General features: G+C 46.1%; 2 protein-coding genes across 12 annotated transcripts in view; one reads left to right on the plus strand and one right to left on the minus strand.

Moving 5' to 3' along the window:
• Nucleotides 1-7739, plus strand: part of HABP4 (hyaluronan binding protein 4) — a 38023-nt gene extending 30284 nt beyond the window's left edge. Inside the window, exons 6-8 of the mRNA XM_066368327.1 lie at nt 1323-1494; nt 4527-4712; nt 6470-7739. Coding sequence (XP_066224424.1) covers nt 1323-1494; nt 4527-4712; nt 6470-6526 — 415 coding nt within the window. The 3' untranslated portion in view covers nt 6527-7739. The remainder of the gene's footprint in view (nt 1-1322; nt 1495-4526; nt 4713-6469) is intronic.
• The window catches only part of CDC14B (cell division cycle 14B), a 113186-nt gene continuing 95102 nt past the window's right edge, over nt 6756-24839 (minus strand). For 10 of the 11 annotated variants that reach the window (XM_066368314.1, XM_066368318.1, XM_066368323.1 and 7 more), the window contains one exon: nt 17634-20284. In XM_066368314.1, coding sequence (XP_066224411.1) covers nt 20248-20284 — 37 coding nt within the window. In that variant the 3' untranslated portion in view covers nt 17634-20247. Of the gene's footprint in view, nt 8462-17633; nt 20285-24839 lie in introns of those variants that run through there. The other variant, XM_066368325.1, reaches the window with a different exon arrangement.

The following is a 24839-nucleotide window of genomic DNA, read 5'->3' on the forward strand; positions in this document are numbered from 1 at the left end:
CGCATCCCAGTCCGATGCTCTATCCACTGCGCCACCGCCTGGTCAGGTGTTGAGCATCTTATTGACTATTTATAAGACCTATTTTTGGAAAAATGCCTGTTCAGAGCCTTGCCTATTTTTTAGTTGGATCATTTCTTTCTATTGAGTTGTAAGAGTCCTTTATGTATTCTTAGATGTCAAACCCTGAACAAATATATGATTATCAAATCTTTTCTACCATTTTGTGGGTTATCTTTTTACTTGTCCAATGGTATCCTCTGTGGCACAAAAGTTTTCAGCTTCAATGATGTCCAGTTTATTTGCTTTTCCTTTTATTGCTTCTGTTTTGGGTGTCATATATAAGAAACCATTGCCTAATCCTAAGTCGTGAAGGTTTATACCTGTGTTTTCAAGAGTTTTTACTTCTAGCTTTTATATTTATGTTTTGAGGTAGGGGTCCAACTTCATTCTTTTGCATGTGGATATCTAGTTTCCCCAGCACCATTTCTTGAAGAGACTATTCCCTTTTATCTTTGCTGTCCTGGTCCAAAAAAAATCAGATAATCATAAATGTGAGGATTTATTTCTGGACTTCATTGAGCTACATGTTTATTTTGTTTTCTTTTCAAAACTTTAGAATTTAAAGGTATTTACAAAAGTAGGCATTTGTGACCCATTGTTTTATAATCTGTTCGTGGTTTCCTTTATTTGTTTTATCTCAGTAACTTCTCCCATTTTCTTCTACCATTATCTCATTTTATGTGTAATGCAGTCTGGGAAGGGAGTGCCTGGTGGTCAAGTGCAATGTTAATGTCATTGGAATGGTAATGGTCCTGTTTTTCAGAGGCTGCTTTGAACACAGACAGGAATTATCTTCAGTTGGCAGCAATGGCATAAAATCATGAAAATAAAATAAGGAAGTTAATGGCACAAAGATTTTCATACCTTACTTAGATTTGAGATGCAGTACCATCAAAGTATGTTAAAACTAAAGGTTATGACTTTTTCTTTGAGATAGTAGACATTTCCAACCCGTTAAATTATTCTTTTTTTTTTCTTTGTGACAGAGACAGAGAGAGGGACAGATAGGGACAGACAGGAAGAGAGAGAGATGAGAAGCATCAGTTCTTTGTTATGGCTCCTTAGTTGTTCACTGATTGCTTTCTCATATGTGCCTTGACTGGGGGGGGCTATAGCAGAGTGACCCCTTGCTCAAGCCAGAGACCTTGGGTTCAAGCTGGTGACCTCAGGGTTTCGAACCTGGGTCCTCCACGTCCCATTCTGATGCTCTATCCACTGCGCCACCACCTGGTCAAATTATTCTTTATGATTATATTTTCTAGAGTTCCTGAGTTGGAAGTTGAAGAAGAAACTCAAGTTCAAGAGATGACCCTAGATGAATGGAAAACTCTTCAAGAACAGACCAGACCGAAGCCTGAATTTAACATCCGGAAACCTGAGTCCACTGTCCCTTCCAAAGCAGTGGTGATACACAAGTCCAAATACAGAGATGATGTAAGCATAAGGTTTTGTATCTGGAGATGATCTTTACTGTTACTATTGGAAACAAAATGGGCCTTTCTACTTCCATTTTGAAAATGTAACAGTAGTTGGCATTCTAGTTTCTATCGGATGATCTGTGCCTAATTTTACTGTACCTTTATTGTGAAATAATTTAATCTTGGCTTGTTGACACTTAAAACAAAGCAGTGATAGTGACAGTGAATTTTCTGCTCACTCCAGAACTGTGCTGAGACTGCAAATACTATATGTTAATTGCACTTCATTTTTGTATGAAAAGAGAGGTACAGAATGTTTCATGAATGATAACTGACTATTCTACATTTCCATGATTAGATGACCTTCACCTCTAATGCTTAGAGCTTTTACTTGGGAAGAGTTGATCAATTGAAACCAGCCGCCAGACCTGTGGTGGCGCAGTGGATAAAGCGTTGACCTGGGAATGCTGAGGTCGCTGGTTCGAAACCCTGGGCTTGCCTGGTCAAGGCACATATGGGAGTTGATGCTTCCAGCTCCTCCCCCCCTCTGTCTCTCCTCTGTCTCTCCCTCTCCTCTCTAAAATAAATTTAAAAAAAAAAAAAAAAAATTGAAACCAGCCAGGGTGCTAAGCCCTGTGACGCCTTTCTTGTGTTACAGTAGCAGCTTTGCTCCCTTAGCATAATTGCTGAAACTCAGACAAGGAGCCCTGGAGAGCCGGGCAGCCTGCCATCAAGGCAGGCTAGCTCACGGCGCCTCTTTCTGTGAGGGCCTTACTGCTTGTGGTTTATTGTTCAGATTGTTCAGCTCTTCTTTTTTTTTTTTTTTTTGAGAAATAGTCACGGCATTTTAGTTGTTCATTGATTGCTTCTCATACTTGCTTTGACCAGGGGGCTCCAGCTGAGCCAGTGACCTGTAGATTTGTATATGTTCCCAATTATACTTTGGTTAGTTGTGTTCTTTGAATGAATACTTTCATTACAGGGTCATTTATGATACAGAATCTCCTCCCACCCTCCTGTTTGGGTCAGTCCAAGCTCTTAGTGGCCTTACTAGTAAGTTTTGAGCTGTTTCACTGCAACCAACTTTTTGTACAAGGTAATTTTTTTTACAGGTACATCGGTGAGCTGGGTTGGTTCTTTTCCTCTCCACTTTCTTTGTTCTTTTTTGCTCTGGTGAATTGTAAATAAAGCCTTGCCTAGAACAGATGTGCTGCCAGGATGTGAAATGTGCAGCTGACATGTTAGGTAAAAATAGAAGCTGCTCTTCCCTAACCCACACCACATCCATCCTCCCTGGCTGCAGAGAGAGGGCTCCTGGAATGTTTGAAGCAACTGGGCTAGCTGAGTCATCCAGCTCCGTCTCAGTACAGCACACACATCTCTGGTCCTTGTTAATCTATGGCATTGGAGATTTTAGCCAGGAATTGTTCTTAAAGCAACATAGGCCAATCTTGGGGTCACTAGTTTACTTTGTTCTAGGCATCCTAAGAGACAAAAACACTAGATTAATACTTCTTGTTTGTTGGGGGCTTTGTTTGCAAAGGTCAGACCTGAACACTATCCTGCAAACAAAGCTGGGCTCTCAAAGCACTGTGGCCTCTGACGTCCCTCACTGGTCCCTCACACTTTGTCTCTCCTTACTGGGGAGGGGAGGCTTGTTTCCTGCTGGGTGGGGGCACCCTGTTGTTTTCTAAACCAGGAGGCAGGGGTTTATAATCTTGCCTTTTACTATTTTTGTGTGTGTATCTTTTTACCAGAGTGCCAGTGCTCGGAATTGTTCTTTCCTTCCTCTTTTTAGCTTCAAGTGTCTGTCTACTTAAGGTCTGTGCTATATTTTAATCTGAGACATTCAAGGGAAATAAATGTTAAACATGAACATATAGCCAAAAAGAGGTTGATGTGCTCAGGGAAATTTGATTTTATTTCCTGGACAAGTTGTAGAAACATTTAACCTTATATCCCTTTGGAGATTCTCATTTAAGATTTTACTTAAAAGTGAGGGTTTTAAAAAATCCATTATTAAGAGTTGAAGACTCCTGACCTGTGGTGGTGCAGTGGATAAATCGTCAGCCTGGAACACTGAGGTCGCCGGTTCTAAACCCTGGTCTTGTTCAGTCAAGGCACATACCGCAAGTAACTACGAGTTGATGCTTCCTGCTCCTCCCCCACGCCCTTTCTCTCTCTGAAATCAATAAAAATAAAAATTAAAAAAAGAAAGAAAGAATTGAAGCCAAAGCAAAATTGGAGACTTATTTAATATAGTTTTCTTTTTACAATAAAATGTACTTTCTCGAAGAATTTTACAAAGTAGTTCTTAAAAAGCAGCTGGCATTTTTTTCTTAAATTTTCCATTGATTTGAGAGAAAAAGAGAAAGGAAGTGGATGACAGAGAGAGAGAGAGAGAAGCATCAACTTATTATTCCACTTAGTTGTGTACTCTTTGGTTGATTCCTGGATGTTCCTTGACTAGGGATTGAACCCATAACCTCAAGGCTGTTAGTCATGTCAAATTTTACATCTTAACCTGCTAAACTAATAGAAAAAAATGTGTCTCACCAGAAGTAATAGTAAGTTCAGAGACATTTGGATGGAGACTGTTAATATGAGAACGTGTGGCTGTGGGGTGGGCAGCACCCTGCGCTGGAACCAGAGCAGCTCTGTCCCCCTCCACCCCCGCAGCCCAGGGCCTGTTTCACTGCAGCTCTGTCCCCCTCCTCCCCCAGCTCTGTCCCCCTCCTCCCCCGCAGCCCAGGGCCTGTTTCACTGCAGCTCTGTCCCCCTCCTCCCCCGCAGCCCAGGGCCTGTTTCACTGCAGCTCTGTCCCCCTCCTCCCCCGCAGCCCAGGGCCTGTTTCACTGCAGCTCTGTCCCCCCCCACCACCCCCACCACCCCCACCCCCCCCCCCCGCAGCCCAGGGCCTGTTTCACAGCAGGGAGGGCTGCTTTCTGCCATGAGGCCGTCTCAGTGCCCTTGTAGCACATCACCAGGCCTCAGAGTGTGTCCGTGGAAGTAGCGCTGTGTGTGTGCGATGCTATAACTGTGTTTCAGATGGTAAAGGAGGACTATGAGGATGATGCCCATGTCTTCCGGAAAGCAGCCAATGACATCACATCCCAGCTGGAGATTAATTTTGGGAACCTCCCTCGTCCTGGGCGTGGAGCCAGAGGTGGTGCACGGGGAGGCCGGGGAAGGATCAGGAGGGCAGAGAACTATGGCCCCAGAGCAGAAGTAGTGGTGAGTATTTATATCTAAGTCCTGGATGGTTTTCTGAAGAACCTGAGAGACTGAGGATGCCCTGGGCACACAGCCTAATTTTGGAGGGTCATCAGTTTCTGTCATGAATTCTTCCTTTGTCTAGTGTGCGTCTGATGTTGGGGTGTTTGGAACGGTGATGATGTCAGCCACATGGGCATTTCTAGGGTACAGACCATTAGCCCCTGGCCTCCAGGTCTCCGTGGAGCTCCACTTTCTGCCCTAAAGATGCACTCAGAACCTGAGAAAAACTCATCTGCAACAGACAAGCCCCCCCCAGGTTTGAGAGCGAATCCAATCCCCTCACAGTGGCCTGATTGTGTGCCCTGTACCCTTATGACGCTCTCAGGGCAGACAGAACCCCGCCGCGCCCTGCTCACCTCAGACCATCTTCCACACTCCTCAGCCAAGCCGCTGCCTCTGGTTCTGCAGACGAGTTGCTCCATACCCCAGGGCCTTGCCTGCTTACTTAGTCCGCTCCTCCAACCTCGCCTTTCAGGGAAGGCTTCTTTGATTACATTCCCTCCAAGACCAGTTCATTGTCCTTGAGCAGGAATTTTAGTTTTTCCCTTTTAAGCATGGTGACATTAGTGATTGTGTTCTCAGGGGTAAGATTATTGAATATGTTGGTAGACAGCAGCAACCACATCTGCTTTAATTGGGTTCAGTGCTCATTATTGGTTTCCCCAGGGCCTCGCACAGTATAAGCATAGTAGGTGTTCATAGGTGCTTTATGAACAAATATATGAGTACCTATTTAGTGGGAGTCAGCACAAGGCCCTGTGGCCAGTGTGCGCCACCGTGGAGGCCTATGACAATGGATGGAAGCCGCTCCTTCTCTGTGGCTGGTCTTGAGGAGGTTCCCTTTGCTGCAGTGCCCTTGCTCCCAGGAACAGCCCCTGCAGGGAGTGCCACAGCTTGTTTACTTAAGCAAGAGCAAACAACAACAGTGTTTTCTGGGTACGTTTGAGGCCAGGTTGAAAAAGAGGTTCAGTTCTGAGAACAGAAAATACACATTCAGTTCTTCCCAATAGCAGAACTCTGGCCACGGCAGCACTCAGGTGGAGTGTGGTGCCATGTCCCCACACTGCATTCCCAGAGCCTGTCCCTCCCCGCCACCCACCTGTGCTCTTTTGCTCACAGCTGCCATCAGGCCCCGCCCCTTCACCTTCACAGTCAGGTTCCACTGTTTCAGAACCCGTGTTCTCTGCTCATTCACTGAGGCTTAACCTCTGGGGGAACCTGCTCTCTTCCAGAAAGGCCTTCCCTAACTGCAGTGTGTAGTTGGCCCCCAAATTGCATTGCCGCCCTTCCCATGGGCCTCCGTTACTGAAGTTATCTCCTAACTTCCAGTCTGTTTTCCCCTTCACCTGTGAGCCCTCAAGAGTGGGAGCTGTCTGTAATCATCCTTGTATCGCCGCACAGTGAACAGTCTGTCCTGTTTACAGGGGGAAGGAAGAGCCGATGAAAAGGCTCACTCAGTAAGGGTTTGTTAGAGGGAAGGGGGAGGCACTGCCAGGCACTTTGCAGCGGGGACAGGACTGAGTCTGAGAGGGGAGAGGTGCCTCAGCGTGGCAGTCACCTCCTGAACCTGCAGCTCCTCTTCCCACTGGGGCCCTGTCTCCCTCAGCGTTGGGGCCACCCCTCCCCTAGGTGACAGCAGGCACCATGTTTCACACAGTGCTCTGCCCAAGTAGGAATGCGTGAAGTGACATTTGGTTTCAAAACTTCCTTTTCAGACACAAGACGTTGCTCCAAACCCAGATGACCCTGAAGACTTTCCTGCCCTGGCCTGAGAGACACTATCCCCCCTGCAGCTGGGAGCGGCCTGGCATTCCTGTGCAGAGACTCTGTTGCTGTGGGGAAGAGTCAGACTGAGAACAATAGATGTTGCTTTCCCGTTAGTGTGGCTTCATTGCTCTTTCTGGCCTTGGGGTTGGGAGGGGGAGGGAATTTTCCAGATACTCAGACCAGCCGAGCTAGTCTGGCTCTTTCCCAAGGTGGAGAATGGGGGTTATTTTTCTATTTAAGGAATTCAAATGAAATTTAAAAATAATGTTTAAAATGTGTACATAGAGATTGTAAAATAGAATCTATTGAATCTACTTAGTAAGTTGTATAGATATTGGGAGGCTGTGATCCTTAATGTTAGAGGAAACCCATAGAACTTGGATCATTCATTTAAAGCAGTCATAGCCTAGTTTTCAGATACCAAGAAATCAAAACACGATTGTATTTACTATTATATATGTTACACTCTAGGGTTTTTTGAGTTCTGGTTTTCATTTAACCAATAATTTTAAACAGCTATTGTGCAGACCCTGGTTACCACTCTGTGACAGAATTAGGGAAGGTTTTGTTTCTTTACTGTTGATTTCAACTACCTCATGGTTTCTGTGTACATATATACACACCACATGTTTAGTATAAATGTGCATATTTAATGTATGGGTGGCTTTTAGGATGAATATTAAGTATATGATTTTTTAAATCATGCTATTTAACCCACCAATCAAGTGAAAAGGGGTCCAGGTGAAAAAACATAGCAATGCTGCATTTTTTCCTCCAAAACTAGTGTCAGAACCCAGTACCTGTGAATAAACGCCCTTTGTCCTTTTCCTGGGCAAGACTTGTAAATGACTAATGTTCATTGAACACCTATGTAGTTTTCTGAGTCAGTCCTTGCACCTTTCAGGGCCCCATTTCTTCCCTGTGGTGAATGTTTGGGGTAAGGAGCAACCTCAGGTTTCATCACTCCCTGAGTGCTGGCGATGTTAGTGCCTGGAGTGGGGCCTGGGGCAGAAGCAGCTGTAGTGGCTGCAGGGAGCTGGGTGACGCTCTCCCCACTTGACTGAAGAAACCGTGGGTAACATCTGCCTGCTGTCACACAGTTAACATGCTTGTTAGAATTTCAGCCTCGGTGCCTGGATCTGTGCTTTCTCCTGCTTTGCTGTTCTAAGATGGCTCTGACTGTGAACGCAGATGTAAATAAAGGTTGGTATTCCCTAACTTTGTGTATAGAAAACTGAATTGTTTTGGTCACACCAAAGTCAAGAGAGAATGTGAAAAAAAGACCCAGTGAGAGTCGATTTTGTTGGAAAATCAGAGCTGAACTCCTGACCATGTTGACAGAAAGCTGAGGACCTTCACTGTGGGTGACAGTCTACTTTTGATCTCTTGTCATTATATCCAAGTTCTAGGTATTTTAACCAATTCTTTTATTCCCTCTTCCTGGAATAGATGTAATGAATGAGTAAAGAAGTCTTGTTGAAGGTGAGTGTCAAGTTCAGCCATATAATCAGCTGGTGCAACATGAGGCGCTATCATTACTTGGCAGATGTGAAGCTGTCACATTAAGTCATTTTTCCTTGATTTTGAAGATTAGTAAAAGAGATCTCATTAGAGAAAATTACCTTGGTCCTGGCTGGTTGGCTCAGCAGTAGAGCATCGGCCTGGCATGTGTAAGTCCTGGGTTCAATTCCTGGCCAGGGCACACGGGAGAGGCGCCCATCTGCTTCTCCACCCCTCCCCCTCTGTCTCTCTCTTCCCCTCCTGCAGCCAAGGCTCCATTGGAGCAAAGTTGGCCTAGGTGCTGAGGATGGCTCCATGGCCTCTGCCTCAGGTGCTAGAATGGCTCTGGTTGCAACGGAGCATCGCCCCCTGGTCACCATGCTGGTTGGATCCTGGTCGGGCACATGCAGGAGTCTGTCTTTCTGCCTCTCCACTACTCCCTTCAGAAAAATACAAAAAAAAAAGAAAATTACCCTTGTTTGACCAGGAGTGGCACAGTAGATACAGCATTGGCCTAGGGCGCTAAGGACCCAAGTTGAAAACCCCAAGGTCTCTGCCTTGAGCATGGGGTCGCTGGCTTGAGCAAGGGGTCACTGGCTTAGCTGGAGCCCACCCCCCCCCGTCAAGGCACATACGAGAAAGCAATCAATGAACAACTAAGGTGCCGCAACTATGAGTTGATGCTTCTCCTCTCCCTTCCTGTCTGTCCTCTCTAAAAAAAGAATTAAAGAGAGAAAGTTCCCCTCAGTGTTGTGGTAACACTTGAAAGGCCCATAGCACTAGATTGAATGGTGGATTTGCAAACACTTCAGTCTTGCCCAACACACTGCAGATTACTATACCCTGGAGCAGTCTTGGGTCCAAGGGTTGAAAACTGGGTTGGGGGCCAGAGTAGTTCTGAGCCTGTAGAGGCCTTGTCTTTGTTTTCAGAGCTACTCATCACCCTTGTGGGAGGCAGTAGCTGTCGGCAGTCGGTGCCCCAGAAAGAAAGCAGAAGCAAAAGGCAGGGGATGCCCCTGTACCTGTAGGAAAACCAGAAGAGGAGGCAGGATTATGTACTTGGACCTAAACACAAGGCAAGGCCTTCCAGAGCCCCCCTGCCAGACTCCTTGGAGGGGCTTGTGTGTAGATGTGCTGTGGAGGCAGGCATTTCTGGCTGGTAGCTTTATACTAGGCAAGTTAACCCCACAAGAGAACGTAGGGCCAGACCTTGGAAAGCAGAGATCAAGCATACCTGGCTCCCTTCTCAGCCAGGAGCTCACCGGCAGACCTCAGGCTGCCAGGGCGGCAGCTAAAGGTGGAGTGAGGGCATCATGTCCCAGAACCTGCAGCTGGGGCAGCCCCATAAATAGGCTGGTGTGACCCCTGACAGCTGTCACCCCTACATATCTGACAAGGTCTGGGAAGAGGCAGGCTTGCTCCAGAAGCTGCTGCCGGCTGGGACCACCTTGGGAATGCTAACATGAACTGGCTGGTTTTAAGGTCTGGCCAGGCTATCTTGAGCCTAATGATGATAATAAACACTTAACATTTTCATCCCATGCAAGGCAGGCGTCCCCAAGCCAGAGAAACCGTAGAGGCACCCCCTTTCCTATTGGTGGCTGCTGGCTCCTCCATGCCATCACAGTACATCGGCATTTCAGAGGTGAAGGCACTAGTTCTCCTTTGAAATCACACTATAGTGTGTTGGCAAGTCCTGTAGAGTGGCTGGGCCAGGGTCTGGGGCTCAGAGCTGGGAAGGGTCAGCCCTTAGGATAAAACCAGGAACTGCCTTCTTCTATTCCGGAAGGAGTCACTGCCACTGTGGCCACCCTGCTCTGCTTCTCAACACCGTATCACTCAGTTGATAAACAGTTTCACTTTGAGAAAAGGTCTCCTTTTCCTTTTGCTGCTGCTGCACTGTCAGCTTCCATGAGGATCACACTGTGTCAACAGCCACCAGGGCCTTGACCGCAGACAGTGGCCACAAGGCAGACCTCTGGGGCAGCTGGCACCACTGCCCCCAATGGGCCAAGTGCATGAGGCTTTGCTTGGCTCTGTCCCAGAGGGGCCTGTGTTTATATGGTAGAGACTAAGGAGGGAAAGAAGCAGGTTAAAACAACTCTTGACTGTAAAATACAACAGGTAAAAGTACAAAAGTTCCCTGTAACCACCACATAATGAGAAACCGATTTCCCCAGAAGCCTGTCCACTGTGATGGTGTCCCCCACAGCCTCCCCTCCGTCTGAAAGGAGCAACTATCCCCACCGACAGGAGTCACCACCTGGGGTGCACCCCTTGCCTGGTATCTGGATGCCTTTTAAGTCCAAAGGACCCCCTCTGCCCTTATTGCACAACCCGGGTAGCCTGGGTAAACCAACATTTCTGGAGGGGCTGCTTGTCTCGTCACTTTACAGTCAGGGAACAGGGAGCACGCCCGTCTTCCTTGCTTCCCGCTGAATACTTGGGCAGGGATGGGATGAGGCAGAAAGAAGATTCGGTTCCCCTGCTCAGTGGTCTTTCTACACACTCCTGAAATTCCAATTACGTGACCTGTCCCTTGGGCAAACCTGCTAGGAGAGCGACAGGGAAAGGCCAGACCACAGGCACTGTGGGAACCAGAAGAGCCACACTGAGCATGTGCTGTGTGGGGCTGTGTGAGCCATTGCTATCTAGCAACACTGACCATCTGCAGAAGCAAGTCTGTCCCAAAGCATGGTGGGCCAGCAGTGCTCTTAGAAAGTTTTATTAGGTCTCCGCACACTGGTGGAGATGGCAGGACTTGGAAGGCTGTGGGGATTAGGCTCAAAGTAGCCAGCAAGGTGGAGATAGGAACAGACTGGTAGCTCTCGTGGGGCCTCATGGAGTCTAAAGGCCTGACACCTCTCCAAGGCCCTTTTCCTTGGCCACAAAGTTTTCCATGAATTAAGGTAATAGGACTTTCTCCAATCTAAACACAATGGTTTTCAAACCTGTCACAGCTCTACTCTGGGCAAAGCAGGCCCCATGTGTGTGGGGAGGAGGTCGAGCCTTGGAGCAGAGAAGCACACACCTTCTAAGCTTTGTTTCTTTGCAAAAAAGTGGCCTGATCTCAGTGGGTTTAATCTCAGTGGGTTTACTTGGGGGCACCAAATCGGGGTAAGCCCCGGCCATGCCTGTCATGTGACAATGGAGTGGCATCAGTTTACACATATGTCCCTCAGGGTGCTCTAAGAGTTCTGAAGAAACTAGGATTGGGAAAGCTACTCCCTGGAGAACGGCCACCCTGTCCGAGGTACTGAGGACACCTCCGTGGGACATGTGCGCTGTCCCAGCCAGGGGACCTCCCGCACATCCATGAACAATCTACACAGCCGTGCTGCAGTCCTGGTCTGCAGCTCCCCACCCTCCCAGAAGTTACCGGCAGCATTATAGCAACAGGGACGTAATCTTTTCAAGTATCCGAGGTAAGGAAGACCTAAATGCCCAGCAACTTGCATGTTCTGGTGAAGGAGATTGAGAATGAGCAGGAATGCTGGAGAGGTTTTCAGTATGAGGGGACGGTGGGTAGAAAGGAAGGAGAAATACACAGGCCAAAGGGCTGGTGAGGGCAATGGTAACCTCTGCCCTGGCTCCATCCCGACCCAGAGATTCTGACCAAAGCTGCTCAGGGTCTTTCACCCAGAACCCCTAGGAGGTCTGGAGGGGCCTTAAAATGACTAGCAAATAGGCTCCTTTACAACGCACCTCCAGGGGGCGCTCTTCACACAGCATCTGCAAGGACAGCACCCGTGGACTTGGATGGTAGACCGCCAGTGAGGCCATACAGGGCTGTTTAGGAGCGCTTCAGAATTTTTGCATGAACTTTTCTGGAGAGATAGAGGGACTTTAGCTTCCATCATACAGTAACAGAGGCCGCTGTTTAAAAAAGTTCAAAAAGCATTGTCTCCTGGGGCTTGAGGCTGAACTGCTCCCAGAGAGGTGCCTGCCTGGTTCCTTCCCCACCCCAGCCACCTGCTGGAAGGCCCAGCTCTGGCTCTGGGCTGTGATCTCAATACTAGTGAAAGAAGGAGGCAGAAACTCGCAGAGAGGCTGAAGTACGGGCCCGAGGAACAGACTAAATTGCACCTGGAGAGAAGGTCCACTGTTGAACGCTGTGCTGTCCAGCAGAGCCCCCCGGAGGTCTAGTCCCCACGGAGCCCGAGCCAGGTTAAAAGCTAGCTTTCAGCCCGCGACAGCCGACCGTCACTGGAAAAGGGAGAAGGCAGAGAGTTGTGCTTACACCACTGGCCCTGCCTTAGCGAGTCATCGGAGTGGGCAAGGGCTAGTTTCATATGCGGCTGGACAGGGACCCCAAGGTGCATGCTCTCAACTCCTTGGTTAACTGCTAGGCAAATGCAAGGTTGGCCACAGTAGAATCATGCCGAGTAAAAGTGGTCCAGGACCACCAGCCATCCTACCCTGCCCAACAACTCTTGCGTGAACACAAGTGCTACTTTTGGACGCGTCAACCCCTGGCCCGCCCATGGTGCTCCCTTGTATCGCCCAGCTGTCATTCCCAGGGGTGCAGACAACAGGCCTAGCAACCTCTCTGGCCACTAACCATAGGGATAAGCCAGGGCTAGGCAGGAAGGCAGTTTGCTCACCATCCAAACTGAAGTCTCAGGGGAGCCCCAGGCTCAGGAAACTCATGAGCCCTGTTCCCAGGGCATAGCTCCACTGCTGCCCTCTCTATGTGAAACCTTTCTTCTGGCCCCTGCCTCTCCTCACTGGGGCTCAGGACAGAGCACAGGGCACGAGAACAGTGTTAACTCAGTGGGCTCCCTCGAGCATCTGCCGCTGTTTTCATGAAATCGCCCATTGAGCTGCGTGGGAAGTTCATCAGCAGTTCCCAGCCTGAAGGTGGCTGAAAATGTATGGGCGTGTTTGGATTGTCCAATGGCTAGAAACAGTACTAGCATTTAGTAAGTAGGTGGAGTGGGGGGTGGGCAAGTGGCTGCATTCTCCAGATAGCCCCACACAAAGAATTGCACTGCCTGAAAAGTCATGTTGTTTTACTTAGAGAAGCACATCCATGCTGAGAAGAAACCATTGTCTTTTCTCCAAGTAAAAGGAAGCACAAACCACAATCCTGTATCCACCCTTTTTTCCACACAAAGCTTCTTCCTGCCTACAGATACATTAGGCCATTATAAGAATGCAGGGAGCCAAGGCCAGCACCCTGGGGGGTATCAGCCTATGAGTCAGGCCCTGCCGGGCAGGAGGCCTTACCTGAACATTTCCCTGCAGACGGAGCACCTGTCATCCAGCAGCATTTCAAAGCCATGCAGACTTTCTAGCAGAGACAGACACAGAGAAAGGCAAGGTGGCCGGCTGGCCTAAAGGGGAGGTATGGCTCTCTGTCCCCACATGGCCTGGGCCAGCACTCAAGTGAGGGAGCTGGGAAAAATGGTGACTGTAACAGGGACATACTCTGCCCACCACTTAAAAGACAAAAGGCCCCAAATCTAAATAATGGGGCAACTTAAAGGAATACACACACACATACACACACACACACACAGCAAGCAGTGACATTGGGACCAGTGTCCTATTAATTAACCAGCTCAGCAATGACAGCTGCTGATGAGGGAGGGAGCACAGGGGATGGTACATTGTCACAGGCCTTTTGGACAGCAGTAAGGCAATATTTTTATTGTCTGATTAAACAATATATATGGCTCTTAGTTATGTGCCAGGCACTTGTTCTAAGTAATTAACAAAAATTAATTCATTTAATCCCCATACAACCATATTAGATATTGTCATCCTGGCTCCAAGAACACAGCTCACAGGCAAAGGTTTGCACCCAGAACCTGGTCCAGAATCCATGCTCTCAACAATGATCCCAAGCTACTTTTTGATGTGACTATCAAAACTTTAAAATTTTATATACTCTTATCTGACCAGTGGTGGCATTGACCTGGGACACTCAGGTCCCAGGTTCAAAACCCCAAGGTCGCTGGCTTGAGCACAGGCTCACCAGATTGAGCATGGGGTCACTGGCTTGAGTGTGGGATCATCAACATCAGGGGTCTCCAAACTTTTTACCCAGAGGGCCAGTTCACTGTCCCTCAGACCATTGGAGGGCCGGACTATAAAAAAAACTATGAACAAATCCCTATGCACACTGCACATCTTATTTTAAGTAAAAAAATAAAACAGGAACAAATACAATATTTAAAATAAAGAACAAGTAAATTTAAATCAACAAACTGACCAGTATTTCAATGGGAACTGACCACCAATGAAAGAAGTGCCCCTTTTGGAAGTGTGGCGGGGGCAGATAAATGGCCTCAGGGGGCTGCAGTTTGGGGACCCCTGATCAAGACGATCCCATGGTCGCTAGCTTTAGCCCAAGGTTACCAGCTTGAGCAAGGGGTCACTGGCTCAGCTAAGTGCCACCCCCCCATCCAAGTACCTATGAGAAGCAATAAATGAATGCCTAAAGTGCCACAACTGTGAGTTGATGCTTCTCAGTTCTCTCCCTTCTCTCTCAAAAAAATAAATAAAATTTAAAAAATTAACGTATTCTTGACCCAGAAATACCTTCCGTAAGAATTTCTCTAAGGAAATAGCCAGGATCAACCAGGAAGAATTTAATGATGAGGTGTTACAATAGTAAAAAGCTGGAAAGCACCTACAGGGCAGGTAAAAAGCATGTGACTCCCTCCTAGCATGCTACCTCCAAGTGCGCCCCAGCGGCTCTTCCACACCCGCCAGGAGGGGAGGCCAGCCATCCGGCTGCTCCAGGCCGGCCCCAGGACCACACTCAAGGCACTTGCATAGTTTGATCACTTTTAATCCAAACACTGCATTCACTAGTCCAATTTTACAGACGAACAGTGTGAAGGAAAGGAGGGGATAAGGATCCCACAGTCGCAGGACAAGTGGCAGAGCGTGCTTTAGAACGCACATCACTGATTGCCTTCCTAGTCCACTCTCTCTGTTCTAACCCCTGGGGTCTCGTTGGGGGCTTTTCACCCTGTCTGCCCTGCCCGTCCTTGGAACAAGCTGCTCTCCAGACTCAATGAGCTTCAGGGCATGAATTTCTCTTCAGAAGTCAAAATACTTTGATCTCTTTCAAAATGCATGGATTATACTCCAGGTACCAAAAATATCACATACTGAGGGATCATAATCTGCTATCAGAACCAGTCTTTACCTAATTAGAGAAAATTATCTTAGATGTATAAAAAAATTTATTGAAAGATATGTGCAAGACACTCTTGTATGTTGCCTGTATTATTATCTCATTTAACTTACTGCTAAGTAGTTCTTTTTATTCTCATTTTACTTATATGGAGTAAGAGGGGTTTAGAAGACTGTCACTGTGGACATGCGCTCTGGACAGTGTGGTCAGCATAGGAAAGCAAGTACCCACAGGGCTCGGGATCTGAGGATCGTCACCCACACAGCGTGGCCCTGAGGACACAGCTGCTCCCAGGAGAAGCACACACTGTGTGATTTTACTCAACAGCTGGTAGACCTCACGGCCTTGCTGCCACGCCTGCCCCACACTCATGTACTTCAAGCTGTTTGGCCCACGCCAGCAGACCAAGCTCCACTCATTCCCCTGGAGGGTGCACACCCAGCACTGGCCTCACAGCAAACATGGGGGAGCAGGTGGATGCTATGGCTTTCCAGAGGGCAGAGCCTGCAAATCCCAGTCCGGTGGCTGGTGTCAGTAAGGTGAGGAGACAGTTCCCTTTGGTTTGTGCTTGGAAAACTCATTCCAGCATGAATCAAAGCTAAGTGCCTTAGGAAGCTAAACAGCACTCCCTAAGAAAAGCTCTGAGCCTTAGTTAGACACCACCCCCTGTGTGATGACCTGGGCTTCCAGTCTTTAGGGTCCTCCCCTGCAAGAGACCATCAGGAGGGCAGGCAAGCGGCACCAATGACAGCATCCCACATCAGACACGTCAGGATGTGGAGTGTTCTGGCACCAGCCCTGCCGGCACTTTGGCCCTGAACTTGGCAGATAAAATAAAAGGGCTACCGTCTCTTACCTAGAAGACTTCAAGGGACTTGCTGACATATCTTAATTTCCAGAAAGTGAAATCTCTGCATCACTGGAGTGGTGGTGGTGGGGGGTGTATAGAGTAACTTCATAACTGGAGCCTCCTTCCTTGCTCACCGTCTTAACCTGGCGAAGGTGTTATGGCCGGAACTGTATCCCCCACCTAAAGTGAAGCCTTAAGCCCCGATACCCCCAATACCTCAGAATATGACCGTATTTGGAGACACGGCCTTTAAAAGGTGGTTACATTAAAATGAGACCTTTAGGATGGGCCCTCATCCAATCTGACTGGTGTCCTAAGAAAAGGAGATGAGGACAGACAGGGACAGCAGGGACTGGGGTGCACAGAGAAAAGGCCAAAAAGAGAGGCCTCAGAAGAAGCCACCACTGCCCACAATTTGGGATGGGACCTCCTCCGGCCTCCAGAACTGTGAATACATAAATGTCTGTTGTTTAAGCCTCTAGCTGGTAGCATCTGGCATCACAGTCCTAGCAAGAGAATGCCGAGGGTCACATCAGCATTCTGTTTTAACTACTCAGGTCTCCCACAATTCAGAACGGTTAGTAAATAAATACAATATACTTAAAGATTGTTTGGTTAATACTTTTAATTACATGGTTATAATTATTCAATTCCTACTATTCAGTATTTTGTATAAAACCAGTTACAATACACACAATTTTTCAAATGTGACAGTACATATCAAACTACACAGATACGCAAAGTTTACACGCCATTATGAAGCTTATCTTAAAAATACCTTCAGGAAAATAAACATACATTCAACCAGTTCTCTCAGCTTTATAAAATATGATTAGAAATATACATTTTAATTTAAAAAAAAAATCAAGACAATGATTGATCATATACTGATTATTAATCAGTTACTGATTAAAACTTTTAAAACTTTAAATCTGTACATGAATTCAGGTTAGATAAAAGTATGCAAATTATTAGTATAAAACTGCAGTACTATATAATCCAATGAACATTATCTGCTAACATTTAACTCTACTAGGCAAGTGAGGAGGTAACTTCCTACACAGCACAGGTGGCCTGTCCAGTCTTTTAAACACGTGTCGTGTCTCCACTTGGTGACGTGGAGAACACTCGGTTTCAGGAGAGATGGAAGAGCGGCTGCTGGCCTCACAGGGCAGTTCAGTGGGAGATAACTACTGAAGAGTTAAAACAGAATTTTTAAAGCTTTGCATGAGCAGTTTTCTAAAATGCAGTAATTCCTTTTAAAAATGAGCAGTTGAGCTAGTTTTAGAACAGGAAAGGAGCACATGGCTCATTTGTCATGAAGAACGATTCAAGCAAAGGAAAGGTTCCCAGAGCTCTTGGCACAACACGGCCCAGACGCCCGAGGGTCAGCCCAGCCTGCCCGCCCACCCACCAGGGATCAGGCTCCCGAAGAAAACACCTTCGTCTAGTGAGAACACTGGGAGTTAAGTACCCTCTAGAACTTGTCTGGGCCCAAGAAAAGAGGTAGAAATCACCCCTGAGGCGGGGAGGAGGTGGGTGGGTAACAGGCTAATAGGGCAAAGTTTGGAACAGAATTCTGGAGCTGGAAGAGCAGCCGGCACATGGCTGGAAGAGCAGCCGGCACATGGCTGGAAGCAGCTGCACTGGACAGGTCGGGCGACCCATGTCAGTGAGGCCCTGCTCGGCTCACGTCCTCACAACACCAAACACAAGGCTGTCTATTCTTCCGGGTACCCAGCTTTGTACACCCTTACTTTTAATCTGTCCCTGATGTTTGATGATTTGGGTCCCCAGAAAGCTTCAAGGGCACCTAAAAATAATCATTTCCAATTTAAATTCCAATGGAAACTGTCATGGTGTACTTTCAAAGCTATTTAAGGCTCTTCAGTTAAAGGAATCTGTCCATCTGACATGTCCTGTTTCATATTCCATAGCAACGAAGACTCCTATAACAAGGGCTCGAAATTAGAAACTCAGATTCTGGGTGTGCTGAAGGTTCCACTGTGGGGCGGGTGGGGAAGAGCCACTCATTCATACAGTCCGACCCAGAGACTTCCTGGATTCTAGATATGTCCTCCAGACATTTAACACTGTTGCTATGTCCTTTCACGCTCCAAGAAATGACTTTATCAAATCACTACTTTCCTATGACTCACTGCAGTAACAAGCCTGTTAAACACAAAACTTTTAGAAAGAGCCACAGTGATAGCAATTCTAGGTGGAAACACAAGCAGCCAACACAAAAAGGCAATTTGCAAAATAAAAAGTACCATGGTTACCACTGAAGCCCAAACGTTTCCCTCTTGGCCAAGACTTCTTCACTGGGAGGCGGGTACCCATTTACTTGTTCTGACTTCACAGAAAGCCAAACCAAGCAGGGTTCAGATAGAAATTTGATTTTCACAACGACCTGGATCATGTATGCAGATGGCCTTTAAAAGTATAAAGGGAAGAAGAGTTTCCCTGAGAATTTAATGTTTATGCCCGGATAGTTTAAATATCTGGTATTATATTCCAGCATCATCAGCAAATGGAATGTTTCTCTTCTGACCCAAAGCTTCTTAAAAAGCGGTCTTCCTATCAGGCAAGTTGGTCTTTGTGTCTATGAAATTCTGGGGATAGAAAAACCTCCATTTTTCTGAGATCTGATCCCCACTGTGTCAAAGCTGGTGTGACCCAACCCCCCCAGCGCCTAATGGCGAAGAACTGCTTATTCGGCCAAAGCAGCGGGGTCTTCCATCTCCCCTCAAAGCCAGTCAACCTCACAACTACTAGGAGAGAAAATACCAACACAGAGCCAAGGCCTTCCAGTTATTTTTGGATTAACAGACTTTAATCTGTTCATGTTGACTACTTCTTATTCCTCATAGTTTTAAAAGGCAGTTTAAAAAATGCAATTGCCTACTGACCTGATTCATTCATCTTGAAATGTGAACTGAATTACCTTTTCATACTGTCTACCGCCATTTCCAAAGTAGGATAGGCCAACATTAGTTAACAATAACTGAAACCATTTATTTCAAAATAGTTTGGAAAATATTCTTTTATTTTGGGCCCCATCTTTTTTTCTAGCAGCAAATAAACTCTAGTTCTGAGATTGCTTTCGTCCCTCTGCTGTGTTCTGTAGGGGAGGGGAGAAGGCACTCTGAAAGACTTGATTCCCTAACCAAAGGCAACAGTGAGTGTCTTATTTATAAACAATGGAAATCCTGACATAACGGTCACTGAACTCAAAGGGCGAGTGGATGACCTTGTGCTGACCACACAACAAAAGAAGCCCACAGTGCTACAGAGAAACACCCTAATAATAATAAAGCAGCAAGATTTTTCTTAAAGCCACCATTATTTGATCAGTTTCCAAGGAGAAACACCAAATCTGTGGGTTTTTCTCTTGCACAGAAAGAAGTATGAACTTACTTTGTATGACTAGGCAACCAAAGAGTGGGCAGCCTTGGCATTCTCCAGTCCCTAAGTGACATGGGAAGGATCGGCTTACAACAATCGTCCAACTCTGAAGCCAGCTTCTCCTCCTGAGTCTTCTAAAGCTACTCTTGAAATGCTCTTGCAAGTTTCAAGTTACCAGCGTACCTCCTAACACTCTGTGTCTGCAACATGCAACAGTCTTCAGACGTGGCTTTCACAGAGTCTTGTTAATAAAGCACTCTTTGGTGGGAACACAAGCAGCTTGGGTACTTAACACAGTCAGCATTGCAACAGGATTACAAATACTAAAGTCAAGACGATTACCAAATTACAGAGAGTACCATTTCAGCAATGCCTGTTTTATCTTTATAAATTTTGACACAGGGTGAACAGAAAATACATAGGTAAAAAACCTCCATCAGATTCCTCGATTCCTCTGAAGGCCAGCAGCTAAAATGATTGCCATCACAGGGACACACATGCAGCACACGGAGTAGTCAGCCCTCCTAGTAACAGAGGGCTTTGATATTTACACCTGAGATTAAGTTTACAACAGCTTTTTTTATTCAACTTGAGACGTTTCTACAAAAGGAGAGCTGGATTGTCTTCGGGGCGCCCTTACACCCAAACTCATGCTGTGACTTAAACTCCAGTGGACATTCTCTTCATTGAATCAGCTTCTTAGGTGGAAAGCAGCTAAGGCTTTTGCAATTTGTTTTGTTTCTCAAAAAATTGTGCTAAGTCCTGCTGTAGTTTTCTGTTCCTAGAATCTTCCTTCAGTTCTGGTCACAGGTTTTTACTTAACGCAAGACTGTTTTAGTCCTTGAAATGGAGGGACTATGGGGAGAAAAAAAAGGATTTTACCATGAAGGTTTTTAAGAGTCCCGTAAGTAATTATCAAAGACAAGGAAGGCAACATAACGGGAAATATTGACATGCTAAAACTTTGCGTACTTCTTCAATGACAAGTACTTTGGAAAAGACAGTACAATACCAACCCATAAAGACAAAGAGGAGAGAAAGGCAGAGCAGAAAACGGTTCAGTTCTGCAAAAAATAAAAAAAGATAAAAAAAATAACAACAAAATAAAAAGGAGGAGGAGGAGGAGGAGGAGGGCGCACGGAAGCAGCAGGGCAAAGCGAGTACCATAATGCCGCTAAGGGCATTGGCTGCAAAGCATTCCTTTTCCTTCCTTCCCTCTGAGGACCCAGGCTGCAGGAGAAGCAGAAAGAACGAAAAGATAAGAGGTGTTATTTGATTATTTCCAAAGCCAGAATTCGGTCACAGAAAGAGCCCTGGTGTCTCAAGCAGTTTCCAATTTAGCGGACAGGCTGCGGCCGAGACCCAGGAAACCCGTCCCTCCACGGAGCCTTACCCTACAGCCCTAGTTTCTTCCTGCCATTGACCACGCCACACTGTCAACTAAACAGTGTCTTTCAGAGAAAAAAAACTAAAGCAAAAGAAAAAGAGTCAGAAAACCTAGTTCCACCCTGTAGGTGACCCTCACTGGAGTGACGGTGACTGTCGACCACAGCAGCTCCTCTGAAAGCCACCCTGGGGCTCTTGGAGACTTCAACAGAGAACTGGGCATGACAGTCCAGGTCAGTTCACAAAAGGGAAAGTGTCTGGAATTTCAAAGGGAGATTAGTAGTCTAAAAGATCAGAGGTAACCAGCATTTTAAAAAAAAGAATATTCAATACAACATTCTGGGGCTTCTACACTTGTGTGCTTTTGGAGATGATGGCAATGAGAAATGAAAGTCCAGAAGTAACAGGACAGTCACTGCGATCTGAGACTCTAGCCGACAAGTAGCAGTGACAGTTATGATGATGGCAAGGATCACAAAATGAGAAGACATCAGAAGTCCTAAATGTGGCTACTCCCAAAGGCGGGGCTGGCGAAGGGACTCGTGGTTTCAGAGGCCAGGTAATGAGCCCTCACAGTATGAGTCCTTAGGAACAAGATCCCCCAAAGCAACGGACATTAGGTAGTTTTGGCAGGTGGAGCAGAAAGTAATGATCCCCAGTGATGCAACCTGGAATAAAAAAAACTCTAAATATATGACAGTTTTCTGAGAAGAAGCAATGAAGTTACAATATGTGTGTTTTTTAAAACAATGGAGGGGGAACCACCACAAAGAAAGAGCACACGCTGACGGAAACAGGCACAGGGGAGTGTGGGCCCAAAGGAGCCCAACAGGAGCCGTGAGGCAGCCCTCAATCAGAGGCACACGGCAGCACCAGACTCCCTCTCAGAGAGCCCCCAGAGAGGTAATGTGAGAACACTGGAAAACAGGCCAAGTCTTCACTTGGTTTATTAATTCTTAAAAGAGAAACATTAAATGGGTTTCTAGCTCTAACAAGTAGGAGATGTAAACGTGCTTGCATTTACTTCTTCCCATTCAGGAAGGGGATGTGGAAGGGACCACACAGAACCCCTGGCACTGGGGCGACCTGCTCACCATGCACCGCAGGAACGGCCGTGGCCGCCATCCTAGAGCGTGGCACACAAGACCTGGGGCAAGATGTGGCCTACGTTCAGTGTAAACATGAGGGAACAACCAACCAGCTGCCATGGGACAAATTAGGTGGTATTTCTTTCCTAACAAAGGCTTATGGCAATGCTCATATTTTTTCGGTGTTAAATATATGTTCTTGCAACATGTTTGTGGGAAAAATCTCCAAAGTTGTAGAGCATCTCAGTAAACTGTCAAAAATTAAGAAAGCTGTATCATCAGAAAAAGAGTTTAGGTGAGGTCTACATCCCAGAAGCCTCTGACAGAACGGAACATGAAAAGAAAAGGTCAAGTTCCTACAACACAATGGAGATGATGACAATGATGATGACACGTGTGAACAACATAAACCTGCAAGAGAGAAGTCTTCAGACAGGAGTGACAGCACACCGCAGCCCTGGAGCCTTGCAGGCAGTGATGAGCGCACACTGAAAGGGTATTCTATTTTTTTGTGTGTTGTTATTTAAAGAAAAGAGTTCTAGCCCAGTTTAAAATTACTGAATGATTTTAGTTCATATTATTTTGCTTGAATCAGATTATGCACAAATGTGTTAATTCCTTCATCAGAAATCAACACAACTCAGTAGGATACAAGCTATGACTTGGCTGCCTCAACGCCCACTCTTTCCCAGAAGCAGGGAGTGGGGCTGGTACATAATGCTTTTCTTTCTTTTGTGAGCTGTAGGTGGCTCACAAGGTGATGTCACATGTGACCACAGGCCAAAGCCCCAAAGGAAGCAAAGGTGACCCTGCACAAAAGGGGAAGTGGTTAAACATACTATCAAATGCCTTTAACTCTAAGATAACAAAGTTTACTTCTTTGTCCTTTCCAATCTCTGAAAGTCCATTTCGGAAAATTCGAAGAAGCCTTTTTGCTTTTCAGCACTATCCCCAGTGCCTGGAAACTGCTCTGGGCCATTTCAATATTTACTCAAGCATATTCAGTCTAAACTTGACTTCAGACACCACAGAGCACCTGGTCCAGGGACCCTAGGGAGATGCTCTCTGCACAGGAAGCACCTCTGTAGAGAAAGAAGCACGAGCTCAGATCACTAGCCAAGACCTAGATGGAAAAGCTGCCGCAGGGCCACGCCCCTCAGGAAACAGGGTGCGACTGGGCACACCCTGCCCGGCTCCAGGACGCTACTCCTCTGAAACCTGAAGAGCTCGATCCAGAAAAGCAGAAAGCAGATTAGACGTGCAAGGTGCACGAGACCACAACAGGAGCCTGAGCAACTACACCTAAAAAGGTTAAGTCCATGCAAAACATGCCTGGCTATCAGCAACAACAGGCTTCTTCTTTGAATTTTTAGTAGTTTAATTCGCCTAAAAGTGTCAAAGTTAATATTCCTATTTCACTCCATTTATTGTAGATAAGTTGGGGGGAAAAAGAAAATGATTAAAAGAAAATCCCCAAGAGTCCTACCATCTGAACTGTTAATATTATAGCATATTTTCCTTTATCTTATTTCAATACCTATATGGAAATACATACATTTATATTTATAAACAAATATTTATACATCTATACATTTCTATACACACAAAGTATACTGTACATTTACAAAATTAGGGTAATACTTCATAACAAGTATGTATAGGGTTTTTTTATGTATTGCTTCAGTAGCATTTATTCAGAGCACTAAATTTTCTTTAAAAATATGACTAGATTCATTTGGTAGAATTCATCAATCTTTAGACTGTTTCCTCTTTCTGTTAAAAATAACATTCTGGTTTTATGTTATAATGTACCTAAGTATTTGATTTTTCAGTATTGCTCGAATATTTTTTCTCAAGTGGAATTAGTATGAATATTTGGTATCTTTCTAATGAAAAATTTAAAATCCTAAAATCATGAGTCAATGCCCAATTCTCAAACACTTGTACTGGGGCATAATCACATTTCTCGTTAAGTAAAAGTATGTAGTAAAGCCATAAAAAGGAACCATCAAAGAGGAAAAATGGCAGAACTGAACAGTTTCTTAAAAAAGCAAAACACATGGAGCTCTCTGGTTTGTTGGGGAGTCCCTCGGGATGCAGGCTGCCGGGGTCTCACCCGAGCTCACTCAGCACGGAGGACCAGCACCGTAGGCCCAAACCTCAAAGATACGGGGTAGGAGGGTGGGGGGTAGAATTAAAGAGAAGCACAAAAATTTGTGATGGACGTTTTATTAAAGTCTGGCCCGGGTCATCTCCCGGCCGCCTATGGTCTAGTAGAGATTCCCTGTACTCAGAGTGCAGGGCCTCGTCCAGGACCACGCTGGTTGCCACCTCCTGGCAAAGACACAGACACGCTAAGGGTGCCTACTTTCCACCCCTGAGATGACAGTATGTGGGTTATGTGCTCATCCCTCAAGAGGGATCTGTTTTTAGAATATGTTAAAAATAAAATCTTGCCTTCAGTTCATGGCAAATATCCAAAGATAACAGTGAGTAATAGATTTGGTCATAGAATATGCCCATTTTCTCCCTTTATAAAATGAAGGACGTGGAAGCTGCAGGACTCAAAGTGAAATGAGAGAACACGCCCCACCACCTGGTGTGAACTTTGGCCAAGGTCAGGTCCGAGGTTAAAAAAAAGGACACAGACTTACTAGAGTTCACGTATTTCCACCATCACACTTACTTGCAGCGAATTCTCCAACAATTATGCTGTATCTGATACACAGGAAGCTTTCCTCCAGTCCTGACAGAGAGCTCTGGAAATTCTTAACGAAGAACTTACATATATAGCAGTCTCAACTTTGCCATATTATGATCCCGAGATCACATCTCTCGGGTTGAGAATCATCTTTGAAAAACAAAACTAAAAGCGAAAGCCTGCATTAAAATGGTCCAGATTTTCTCAGGTGATGAACAAATCAAACACATTTGAT

Source organism: Saccopteryx leptura, chromosome 2 (assembly GCF_036850995.1).
Source record: "Saccopteryx leptura isolate mSacLep1 chromosome 2, mSacLep1_pri_phased_curated, whole genome shotgun sequence".
NCBI classification, from domain to species: Eukaryota; Metazoa; Chordata; class Mammalia; order Chiroptera; family Emballonuridae; genus Saccopteryx; species Saccopteryx leptura.